General features: G+C 44.0%; 1 protein-coding gene across 1 annotated transcript in view; it reads right to left on the bottom strand.

Moving 5' to 3' along the window:
• LOC311247583 (metabotropic glutamate receptor 5-like) overlaps positions 1 to 13,007 on the bottom strand; it is a gene marked incomplete at both ends in the record, with an annotated part of 119,020 nt that overhangs the window by 100,273 nt on the left and 5,740 nt on the right. Inside the window, 2 exon segments of the mRNA XM_084338614.1 lie at positions 7,097 to 7,211; positions 9,602 to 9,896. Of these exon segments, the coding sequence (XP_084194740.1) occupies positions 7,097 to 7,211; positions 9,602 to 9,896 (410 nt within the window).

The following is a 13,007-nucleotide window of genomic DNA, read 5'->3' as shown; positions in this document are numbered from 1 at the left end:
CATCTCTCTGAGGGCGAGAGGCAGGTCTTTATCAGGCTTCACCACTCACACACGTGGTGTAGCTATACATCTCTCTGAGGGCGAGAGCAGGTCTCCTCAGGCTTCACCCACTCACACACGTGGTGTAGACACTAGGGCTGTCCCCGACTAAGGATTTGGATGGTCGACTATGATTGGCCAAAATTTGAATTTGCCGTTAGTCGACTATTGGTAGAAGAAAAAAAATTAAATATTTTTTTTTTTAATTTGTTATCATTCCATTTGGCTGTGGGGGGTGCTTAATGTCTGAAGGAGTCGACTGAAGGCTTCTTGTCCTCTGCAAAGCATGCAATTGGTCCACTGATGGATACATCTTGATATTTGTCTAGTCTAGTGTGTTCATTAGATGGGTGAAATCCTCTTTCAGTGCCTCTGTGCTGTTTTCGTAGGCAGTTAGCCTCTGGTATGCGTGCCATTAGCGTTAGCCACGCTTCTAGGCCTCTTTTCTTTTGGAAAGAATGATACAAAATAAAAATAAAAATATATATTTTTTTCTTTTTAATATATTCGACTAAGAGGTTGGCCAGTCGACTACGGCTCCTTTCGACCGATGAGTCGACTAATCGACTTATAGGGGTCAGCCCTAGTAGACACAGAGTGCCATTCTATCCCCAGGCCATCAGGATGCTAAATGAACAATAACACTATGTAACACAAACCATCAAATGCATCACGCACACACATCCACACCCACTCACCCTCACTTTAACAAACCAACACCTCACTGCAGCACCTCACTTTACCCACTTTAGACACTCAACACACTTATATTTATTGGCAAAGATTTTCACAACAACTCATACCTCATCACCTACTGTAAATTGTACCTCATCCCATTTCTGCATTCTGCATTGTACTGTATATTGTAATTGTAACTCAGTTACTTTTCTACTCTGCATTGTATATTGTATATATGTATATACTGAACACTTTTGTCTACGTACTTGACTTCTATTTTATACTTATTGTACTTATTTTATACTTATCTATTTTTATCTTGCACAATCTCTGGAGCAAAACAGAAAGAAGCATTTTCATATAAAAGTATTCTTTTTTTTTATCCACTTTTTCTCCCATTTTCTATATTTTCTCCCATCCCAATTTCGTATCATCCAATTCAACCCTCCCTGTCACGAACGCTGTTTCTTGCCTCCCACAAGCCGGCTGCAATGTGGACTAAGTCATACATAGCACAAGTCCCCTCCGGTACTTGAGGTAACAGCAGTCGCATCTTTTCACCTGCGCAGCTCGATCTCTCAGTGGCGAGGAGTAACGCGTGGGAGGCTCACGCTGCCCCCGACACTTCCTGATTCTACTGCGCAGGCGCACCAACCGACCTGTAGGAGTCGCTGTCCACAACGCCCAATCCCCAGCCATCAGTTTCCCACCCCCTAATACGGCCAATGTGTATTAGTACGGACGACCAGCTAAACTGAAAGCAATGTGGAGCGCTGGGCTCGAACAGGCAAGCCCAGCGTCTCCAGATTTCGTGGCGAGCGCCTTGCCCACTACGCCACGTAGCCGCGCGGCGGGGGCGATGCGTTCGCTCGGCTCGCAGACTCTTTTCAGACGGCATTCAACCTTGTCGTCCTGTTTTTTTATATGCCAACATCATTGGATCCAGTGGCAGCATTTTTACTCAAGTACTAAGTACTTAAATGGGCGCGGCTGGGTGGCGCAGCAGACATTGCGCTCGTCACCAACGCAAGAGACACCGGTCTCGAATCCGGCTGTCAGCGTTGCCTCCGGCTTGGGCCGGCCGTCATACTGACTCAATTGGCAGAGTCAGCGGGGGGGGGGGGGTCGATGGGTGGTAATCTGGTCGTTGTGAACAGCGACTCCTACAGGTCCGTTGGGGGACGCCTGCACAGCAGAGACAGGAAATGGCGGGGGTAGTGTGAGCCTCCCACACGTTACTCCTCGCCACTGAGAGTCCGCGCTGGCAGGTGAAAAGAAGTGACTGGCTGCCTCCACGTGTATCGGAGGGGACACGTGATGCAAGGCTTCTATCCTCCCTGCGCCGGCCAGCGGGGGGCACATGCGAGCAACGATCAGGACAGGGGAGGGGAGAATTGGCACGAGAGGAAAAATTGGGATGGGAGGAAAATCACAGAAAAAAGGAGGAGAAGAAGTAGGTAAAAAAAAAAAGTACTGTACTTAAATACAATTTGGAGCTACTTCTACTTTACGTGAGTATTTTCATTTTAGTGAACTTTATACTTTTACTATTAGTAAAAAAGTTTAAAAGTAAAAGTACTATGGATCGAGGTTTGAATAATAATAATAATACATCTATTTTATATAGCGCTTTTCCAGGTGCTCAAAGACGCTTCACATGGGCAGGAGAGACAAACTATGGCAAAACAAAAAAACAGAACAAAACAGAACAAAAATAATACATGACAAAATAAAATAAAACCGACAGAATTAGAGTCAAAAGCAAGATTAAAAAGGTGAGTTTTGAGGGCTGATTTAAAAGATGTCAGGGTGTTTGAATGCTCCCAAGCACTGGAATACACAAACATCTTGTAGAATACATACTTTTACTTCAGATACTTACATTCAATAGCAAATACTTCTCTACTTTTACTTAAGTAGAAATTTAATGGAGGACTTTTACCAGAGTACTCGTTTATCGTATTATATCAAGTATTAAGTATTATACAATTTCTACTTTTACTTAAAGGAACTGTGTACTTCTTCCACCACTGGTTGCATCTGAATGAATGAATGAATGACTTTATTTGACAATATAAAAAATAAACATGTGACAGAAGAGCACAGTCGGGATATACTGCCAAGGATGAAACACAAAAAAGCTCAGAGCTTATTTCCATTGTGGTCCTTGTAGGGGGGTGGGGGAGTGTGATGCTTAACACATGCATCATACAAAACGTGACATCACAACACATCACATATACCATTTAACATTTATATACATACAGACTCATACAACATCTACTGTAGACTGGCATTGAAGATAGTCCACTGAGTGGGATCAGAATGTTTCAACATCATTCATGGTATCTCTCCTCAGCCCAAGTCTTCAAACAAATCACAACATTTGTTTTGGTTAAATTCCAAACTAGCCCGGAGGTTATGGACTTCCTCTAATGGCACAGAGATACCTAGAAGCGTCTCCCAGAAGTCATTATGTTACTTGCGTTACTCGCACCTGTGCCACGGACGAGGTCTCCTCTATATTGTCGCTTCCTTCCGGTAAAGCATTCCAGAGGTAGATAGAATCTAGTTTTGAGTCAAAATGACCCCCCCCCCCCCCCCTCCCCCCTTGATGATTTTGCGAAGACACATATGTACATGGTATATACCTTTGATTTGGAAGTATTTTGCGTTTCAGGCAAGCAACCCGAACGATTGGGGCATATTGCATATAACGCGTCATATCTCGCGATCTATGAAAAAAGACTGGATTATTTTGGAAAGGGCGATGTTTAGCATGTAACAGTGCACAAACTACAGTATGTAGAAATGAACTGGTTAGTCAGTGATGGACTATGAACAATGCCTGTCAAATGAGCCATACTATTGTCTCCATAGCTATAATACAGAACACACGATGGTCAATAACGCTGGCGCCATTGAGTAAAGATGGGAAAAGAGCGTGGCGGTCAATGAGTTAACTGGCACCGACCCGGCCCCGGGACGTATTGAGGACGATTTGCCCACCAGCGCGAAACACCACCTTTTTTTCTAGCTGTTGTTCATATTTTTAATACAATATATAGATGGAATTAAAGCCCTATTTGTTGCCTGTTGATTGCCGTTTCAGGTGACAAAATCCATTCAGCGGTTCTCATGTTACATGCCGATATGTACACGGCAGATAATTTTTTTTAATACCCGACTCCCGAGGCTATAATTTGGCAATCTCGGAAATTATTGGACAGGGTTGTAACCAATGAGTGTGGCTTTCCAAGGATACCCCACGTGGGGATGAGCGAATGAGGGATCTAGGTGAAAAGTCACGAGCGAAAACAGGAAGAGAAAAAAAACACCAAATGCATTGGAATCAATGAGAAAACTGAAACTGCAGACCAATTTCTTTTTTCAGTTTACCAAAATCGCTCCTAATCACTCATTTCTGAACGGATTTGTATGCAATCTGGACATGTACTACATAAGACTTCAGGCTATGGACCAATGGTGTTTTCCAGCTCAAAATTCTTTTTGGGGATATACTACTTCTGGATATTGCAACTACTACAGAAAAACATGAGTAACACGTTTTTGTACAACTCAAGTTCAGACCTATGTTACTCTATTTCATTAGCACTAAAAGTGAATTGTCTTTATTTTATCAGAAACTACACAATGTTATCTTTCAAAGGAGACCAGGCTCATGCATGTTCTATAAGTATAAAGTATAAAGATCAGCTTTGCAAAAAAAAGTATGCAGTCCTCAAGTTCAAGTTTAAAAATGGCCACTTTTCTGGGCACCAGTTAACCTCTTTATCCCGAGCGGTCCGCTGGCAGACCGCAGATGACATCACGTCATGAATCAATGAATGAATGAATGAAAACTTTATTTAACAGATTGCAGAATGGGTACAATACAGTACGGCTCAATACACACAATTGTTAAGAGGATGCAGACCAGAGAAAGACTTTCGTCTTGTTTCCATCAGGGTCCCCCATTTTCAATTCATATAGACATTTATGACATACACAACATACATGACATTTATGGCATAGGGACATATAGGTATTTAGTACTGATACATTTGTGACATAAACGGTATTCAAATATACAGTACTGTTACCCCTAGATCCTGACAGAGTATATACATATGATGGGGAGGGGACTGTACATTAGGAGGGGGTGGGTGGGTGGGAGAGAAATATACATACGGCGGGGAGGGAATATATACATGCGGTGGGGAGGAGACTGTCTATTAGGAGGTGGTGGGGGTTTTGGGCATTTACGGTGGCCAGTTTCGAATTGCAGCCTCCCGTAGGTGCTCTTTAAGGGCGGTTTTGAATGTGGGCAGGGATTCACATTCCTTTACAGCTTTGGGTAGGGCGTTCCACATTGTTGTGGCATAATTGCGAAACGTGTTTAGTCCCTTGTTTGAGCCGAATCTGGGTTTAACATGATTTGTTGAGCTTCCTCTGGTGTAGTGGTTGTGGTATTCACTGACCTTTGGGAAGAATCAATCTCTCTAGACTGTATGGCATGCCATAATGTTTTTTTTCTTTTTCTTTTCAAATGTAGCCAAGAGTAAAGACCATAATCCTGTCAAAACAGCAGTCATAGTGTATATTTTCAACAACACGTTTGTTTACCAATGGTTTTAATTGTTATTTTAAGGAGATATGAGTTTATGGAAATCTCAGGGCATCGAGTCGGAAAAAGGCGTGGAAAAGCAATACTTTTATTCTGCACATTTCTAAAAGCACTGTGGATGTATTATCTTAATTTCTTTTATATTATTCTACATAAAGATGCTATCTATATAGCACCTTTTAATGTTAGTATTAATATTGGCATTAGTACACTTCTTCTACAGTCGGTCGAGACGGTACTGGAGACGTTTCCTTTCCCCTTATCTTCTATAAAAATAAATAAATAAATGTATTAAAAAAAACGGGAGTGGTTCTTGTATAGTAATAGATGGATATAGCAAATTAGCATAAGGATATATAGTATAACTGTAGATTGTATAGTATAGCATTGTATAGTATATTGTACATAAGACCCAGTGCCTCATCTGTAGCTAACAGTGTATTGCACTATCGCAGGACCTTAGCATGTCTCTTACCATGCTTTTTGTAAACTTTATGTACATTATACCTGTTATGTCTTATTCTTATTACTTGTATTATTGCACAAATGTCTCATTCGTATTACTTGTATTATTGCACAATCGCTGCGGGCATGACCCCCCGCATTTCACTCTATGCTTGTATGCCGTGACAAATAAAACTCTTGACTTGACTTGACTTGACTTCTTCCTCATTCATGAAGACAAGATTGAAGTTGAACTGAAGGGAGCTCCTCCTCAGAGTTTATCGGGCCGCTCTCACCCCGCAGCAGCAGCGAGGGAACAGAGACATCAGAACTCATGCAAAACACTCCCGGTGCTCGTCTCCAAAACTGCATTATTCATGCAGCCAACTACAATTTTACAATGCTAATGAGAGCGGTGGAACACACACACACACACACACACACACACACAGGTCACAGACACACGCACACAGGCTACACACACAGGCTACACACACACACACACACACACACACACACACACACACACACACACACACACACACACACACACACACACACACACACACACACACACACACACACACACACACACACACACACACACACACACACACACACAGGTCACAGACACACGCACACAGGCTACACACACACACATACACACACAGGCTACACACACATACACACACACAGGCTACACACACATACACACACACACACACATCTGCGCTTTGTTAGAAAAAGGAGAATACTTTGTGGCAATGTTTATACACTCAAGAGTGGCAAGATGCATGTGCACAGACACGTGCATACACACACACACACACACACACACACACACACACACACACACACACACACACACACACACACACACACACACACACACACACACACACACACACATAGGCTACACACACACATCCGCGCTTCGTTAGAAAAAGGAGAATACTTTGTGGCAATGTTTATACACTCAAGAGTGGCAAGATGCATGTTGTGCACGTGTAACGGAGGTGCGTGAGTAACATCCACAGTGACGATAAACACGCGTGTGTTGTGAAGTTACTGTGGCAGTAAGCGGGGCTGCGAGTTAAACTCACTTCCCCATAACAGGGTTAATAGACTCATAGGTACGGTACCCAGGAGTGAAGTCACCTCTTAGTGCATCGGTCTATGTTGTCGCCCACGGAGCGGGAGACCCGGGTTCAACTCTACCCTCGGGGCATCGACATTTAATACACAACGCAGAGGAGTCACTTACGATCTGTCACACACAGACACACACACACACACACACACACTTACCCTCTGTGTGTATAGCTGACACATAGCTCCAGTTGTATCTCTTGACGATGTCCACCATGGCTCTAGCCTGCTGGGCGTCTGACGGCACCACCCTCATGAAGTACTTAAACAGGCTCTGTGGAAGACAATGGAGGCGCTCATTAAGGACCAGGTGTGTGTGTGTGTGTGTGTGTGTGTGTGTGTGTGTGTGTGTGTGTGTGTGTGTGTGTGTGTGTGTGTGTGTGTGTGTGATCGTACCAGGTGTGTGTGTGCGTGTGATCGTACCAGGTGTGTGTGTGCATGTGATCGTACCAGGTGTGTGTGTGCATGTGATCGTACCAGGTGTGTGCATGTGATCGTACCAGGTGTGTGCATGTGATCGTACCAGGTGTGTGCATGTGATCGTACCAGGTGTGTGCATGTGATCGTACCAGATGTGTGTGTGCGCGTGTGATCGTACCAGGTGTGTGTGTGCATGTGAACGTACCAGGTGTGTGCATGTGATCATACCAGGTGTGTGCATGTGAACATACCAGGTGTGTGCATGTGAACGTACCAGGTGTGTGCATGTGAACGTACCAGGTGTGTGTGTGTGTGCATGTGATCGTACCAGGTGTGTGTGTGCATGTGATCGTACTTATTTTATTTAAATTTTTGTCAGAAATAAGTTCTCTCTCCTGATTGGATAACGTTTACTGCAGAGCGGAGGGACTGGGAGACCCATGCTACTGACCAGACACTCTATATCAGTGATGGCTGTTTACTGCAGAGCGGAGGGACTGAGAGACCCATGTTACTGACCAGACACTCTATAGCAGTGATGGCTGTTTACTGCAGAGCAGGAGAGACTGGGAGACCCATGTTACTGACCAGACACTCTATATCAGTGATGACTGTTTACTGCAGAGCAGGAGAGACTGAGAGACCCATGCTACTGACCAGACACTCTATAGCAGTGATGGCTGTTTACTGCAGAGCAGGAGAGACTGGGAGACCCATGTTACTGACCAGACACTCTATATCAGTGATGGCTGTTTACTGCAGAGCAGGAGAGACTGGGAGACCCATGTTACTGACCAGACACTCTATATCAGTGATGGCTGTTTACTGCAGAGCAGGAGAGACTGGGAGACCCATGTTACTGACCAGACACTCTATATCAGTGATGACTGTTTACTGCAGAGTGGAGGGACTGGGAGACCCATGTTACTGACCAGACACTCTATATCAGTGATGACTGTTTACTGCAGAGTGGAGGGACTGGGAGACCCATGTTACTGACCAGACACTCTATATCAGTGATGACTGTTTACTGCAGAGTGGAGGGACTGGGAGACCCATGTTACTGACCAGACACTCTATATCAGTGATGACTGTTTACTGCAGAGTGGAGGGACTGGGAGACCCATGTTACTGACCAGACACTCTGTATCAGTGATGGCTGTTTACTGCAGAGCAGAGGGACTGGGAGACCCATGTTACTGACCAGACACTCTATATCAGTGATGGCTGTTTACTGCAGAGTGGAGGGACTGAGAGACCCATGTTACTGACCAGACACTCTATATCAGTGATGGCTGTTTACTGCAGAGCGGAGGGACTGAGAGACCCATGTTACTGACCAGACACTCTATATCAGTGATGACTGTTTACTGCAGAGTGGAGGGACTGGGAGACCCATGTTACTGACCAGACACTATATCAGTGATGGCTGTTTACTGCAGAGCGGAGGGACTGGGAGACCCATGTTACTGACCAGACACTCTATATCAGTGATGGCTGTTTACTGCAGAGTGGAGGGACTGGGAGACCCATGTTACTGACCAGACACTCTATATCAGTGATGGCTGTTTACTGCAGAGTGGAGGGACTGAGAGACCCATGTTACTGACCAGACACTCTGTATCAGTGATGGCTTTCAGAATGTAGACCACTGTAGACCACTTACAAAAGAATACCACTTACAACACCTTTAAGAAAGTGATTATCGATGTATTTATTGCGTATAGACTTTAGTTTATCATTATCTCTACTAAGAATTGGGAATGTTATCCATAGAAAATAGGTATTTAAAAATAAATACAATTGCTTTAGCCCCCCTCTGTGTCTCTGTGTCTCTGTGTCTCTGTGTCTCTGTGTCTCTGTCTCTCTGTGTCTCTGTTTCTCTGTTTCTCTGTGTCTCTCTGTCTCTGTGTCTCTGTGTCTCTCTGTGTCTCTGTGTCTCTCTGTGTCTCTGTGTCTCTGTGTCTCTGTGTCTCTGTGTGTCCCTGTGTCTCTCTGTGTCTCTGTGTCTCTGTGTCTCTGTGTCTCTGTGTCTCTGTGTCTCTCTGTGTCTCTGTGTCTCTCTGTGTCTCTCTGTGTCTCTGTGTCTCTCTGTGTCTCTGTGTGTCTCTGTGTCTCTCTGTGTCTCTCTGTCTCTATGTCTCTGTGTCTCTGTGTCTCTGTGTCTCTGTGTGTCTCTGTGTCTCTGTGTCTCTGTGTCTGTGTGCCTCTGTGTTGCTCGGTGGTTCTGACGGCGCCCCCCACCTTGTCACTCAGGTCCATGCTGGTGGCAGAGTAGGCGATCTGCGGGATGTTGAAGAGCTGCAGGAGGTTCTGGACCTGGATGGCCACCGAGCTGGAGCCCGGTCCTATCAGCCCCACGATGGGCTTCTTGCCCTGCAGCAGCGGGGCCCCCTGCACGCCACCACCACCGCCGCCCTCCGCGCCCTCCGCCCCCGCGCACCGGGCCTGGCTCTCCTCCTCCTCGTTGGACACCAGCGTGTCCCGGATGAACTCGATGCTCTGCTCCAGCGCCACCGCCGAGTGCCAGCACGAGTCCCTGGTTGGAGGGGAACAGAGTGGGAATTTTTTTTTTTTTATCTTTCTTCCCCTCCTTTTTCCCGATTTTTCTCCCCTCCCACCCTTCCTGGTTGTTGCGCACTTTCCCCTACTGTTGGTCCGGGAGACCGGAGACTGTCACATGCTTTCCTCCGACGCATGTGCAGCCTGCCGGCAGGCCAGCCTGGCCGCGCAGGTTCTCACCGGGGAGAGTGTAGCGTGTGGGAGGCCACACTATCTCTCCTCAGTTCCAACCCTCGCTGAGCAGGCGCCCCGACCGAACTGTAGGGGTCGCTGTCCACAACGCCCAGGACCCACCCTTCAGCTTTCCCACCCTCTAATACTGCCAATTGTATCAGTGTGAGAGGCCAGCCAAGCCAATAGCAACGCCGGGAGCTGGATTCGAACAGGCGAATCCTAGTGTCTCCCAGTGTTGGTGACGAACGTAATCTCTGTGCGCCACCTGCCCCCCCGTGTTTTTTTTTTTTCTTTTTTAAACGAATGGCAACAGATGTCGAATGGTTAAGAGAGGATGGATGGATGGCAGCAGACGTGGCCCGGCAGCAGGGGTGTAAAGTACTTGAGTAATTGTACTTTGTTACAATACTTAAGTACTGTTTTTGGGGGATTTGTACTTTACTCTAGTATTATTAGGTTTGTATACTTTGTACTTTTACTCAATTACATTTCAGAGAAAAAAAAACATACTTTTTATTAGGGATGTCCGATATTATCCGCCGATATCGGCATTAAAATGTGATATCGGAAAATATCGGTATCGGTTAAATCTTTTTTTTTTTTTTTTTTTTTTTTTTTTTTTTACATTTATATAACCTTTATTTACCCAGACAAGCAAGTAAGAACAAATTCTGATTTTATTTATTGTCAAAAGTATGCATAATGTTGTGTTAATTCCACAACAAGAGATATGTAATGTTAATTACCTGAAATTATTCCATTTTTGGGGGGAGAAACCCTGCATATATCGGTATCGGTTGATATCGGTTGATATCGGTATCGGAAATTAAGAGTTGGACAATATCGGTATATCGGTATCGGTAAAAAAGCCAATATCGAGCATCCCTACTATTTACTCCTTACATTTAAAATGCAGACCTAAAAAGTACAAAGTAGAAATCTCGCAGGTCCAACCATTTGAATTAGTATATTTGCTTCTCTGGCCGAACTAACGTTAACGTTATTAATCCTGCGGCCGCGCTTTATTTAAAAACAGCCAATCAAATCCCCATCATTCTCTCCATCATTCTCTCCATAGCGAGCTTAAGGGATGTAACAGTGTTTATCAATTCAAAAAAATTTATAAAAAAAAAATATTTAGTCAGTATGAAAATCAAAATGTGATCTGAATGGTGAGATCTTTTTTTTTCTCTTCTCTTTCTTTTCTTTTTTATTCTTTATCATTATTATTTAAAATTTTCTTGTTTAACTGTGGATTGTGTTTCTTTTATAATGGTATAAATGATTATTTGTGTAAATAAGGTTGTACGCCGACCATTAAGAAAATACATGTTAGTTTAGGAATAAGGGGCAGGTAATTATAAGATTTATTCTTCTTCCTGCTCCTTTTGTCCATGGAATGGCTATTTATGATTTTTTTAATGAAGAAACTATGATTGTATTATTCCATGTGGCAAATAAAACTCTGAATCTGAATCTGAATCAATGGAAAATGAACCCGCCCCCCACACCCATGCTGATTGGTCCTTGTGCAAGACTAGAAAGCGGGGATCTTTGATTAAACACCCGCTATCAGAAGAATAGACAGTTACTTTTACTTTTTAGTACTTAAGTACATTTAAAAGTAGAAACTTTTTTACTTTTACTCAAGTGTGTTTTTAGCCAGATACTCCGACTTTTACTCGAGTACGATTTTGAGACGGTATACCCATACTTTCACTTAAGTATAATTTATGTGTACTTTTTACACCCCTGCCGGGCGGCGTTCGTGTTTCCGCGTCTCTGATTGGCCAGGTCATGTGACATGTACGCCCAATCGTGGGACCGCAAGTTTCTACACTGGTTAAGCTTAGGCGCTCTTTCGAAGTTGGTTAAGGTTAGAGTTTGTCTTAGAGCAGGGCGATAGAACACCAGCCCTGATTCCAAACTCTAACCTTAACCAACTTTGAAAGAGTCGCCTAAGCTTAACCAGTGATAAACTAGGCGTTAGGTAGTTTGCAAACTGTTCGACCCGGAAATAGGCGCAGAACTTGCCGTCCCACGATTGGCGCACATGTCACATGACCTGGCCAATCAGAGCGCAAATCGGGAACACGGACGCGTTGGAGAAAAGCTACACGCTGCCCGGCGGTCAGAGAGACCGTCCCGTTAACTGTAGGACGGTCACGGGTTCGATCCCCCGCGGTAGCCAATGTGCCCGTCTGCGCTGAGTTGTCCTTGAGCGAGACGCTGAACCCTGTCCTGCTCCTGAGGGCTGAGCTCTGATCTCGCTGGAGAAATGTGCCTAAACGTATTTGTGTATTTGTGTATTTGTGTATTTGTGTATTCGTGTATTTGCGTATTTGCGTATTTGTGTATTTGTGTATTTGTGTATTTGCGTATTTGTGTATTTGTGTATTTGTGTATTTGCGTATTTGTGTATTTGCGTATTTGTGTATTTGTGTATTTGCGTATTTGTGTATTTGTGTATCTCGGAGGGTTATGCAAAGAACAAATGACCGATCCAGCTCTTAAAAATCGAACCTCTACTGCAAGGGCGCAGTATCTAGGGCTGTCTTAAATACTTCGAAGCTTCAAAGCTTTGTTCGATGGGCATGGGATTCGAATATGAAAATAAAATTTGAATATATTTTTAAAAGAAATAATAATAAATAAAATAAATGTTTGTTGCTAAATCAACTCTGCCTCTCCTTGTTAACTACAACAAGCAATGCTGTTTGTTATTTAAGATGAGGTCGGACTCGGCACTGACAGATTTGTGTTCATTGTGCTGCTTTTATAAAGCCTCAAATGACGGCTTACAATATTTCATGAAAGCAAAGTGTTTCGTTTGTCTTAAGATTTAAAAAGGTTTAAACTTTACAGCACTGACAAAGTTGAACAAAGTGCTGTACAAGTCCCACAACATAAAAAA

Source organism: Notolepis coatsorum, assembly GCF_963971535.1.
Source record: "Notolepis coatsorum genome assembly, contig: SCAFFOLD_101, whole genome shotgun sequence".
Lineage (NCBI taxonomy): Eukaryota > Metazoa > Chordata > Actinopteri > Aulopiformes > Paralepididae > Notolepis > Notolepis coatsorum.
Note: the sequence above shows the minus strand (reverse complement) of the source record. Positions and strands in the feature narration are given on the sequence as shown.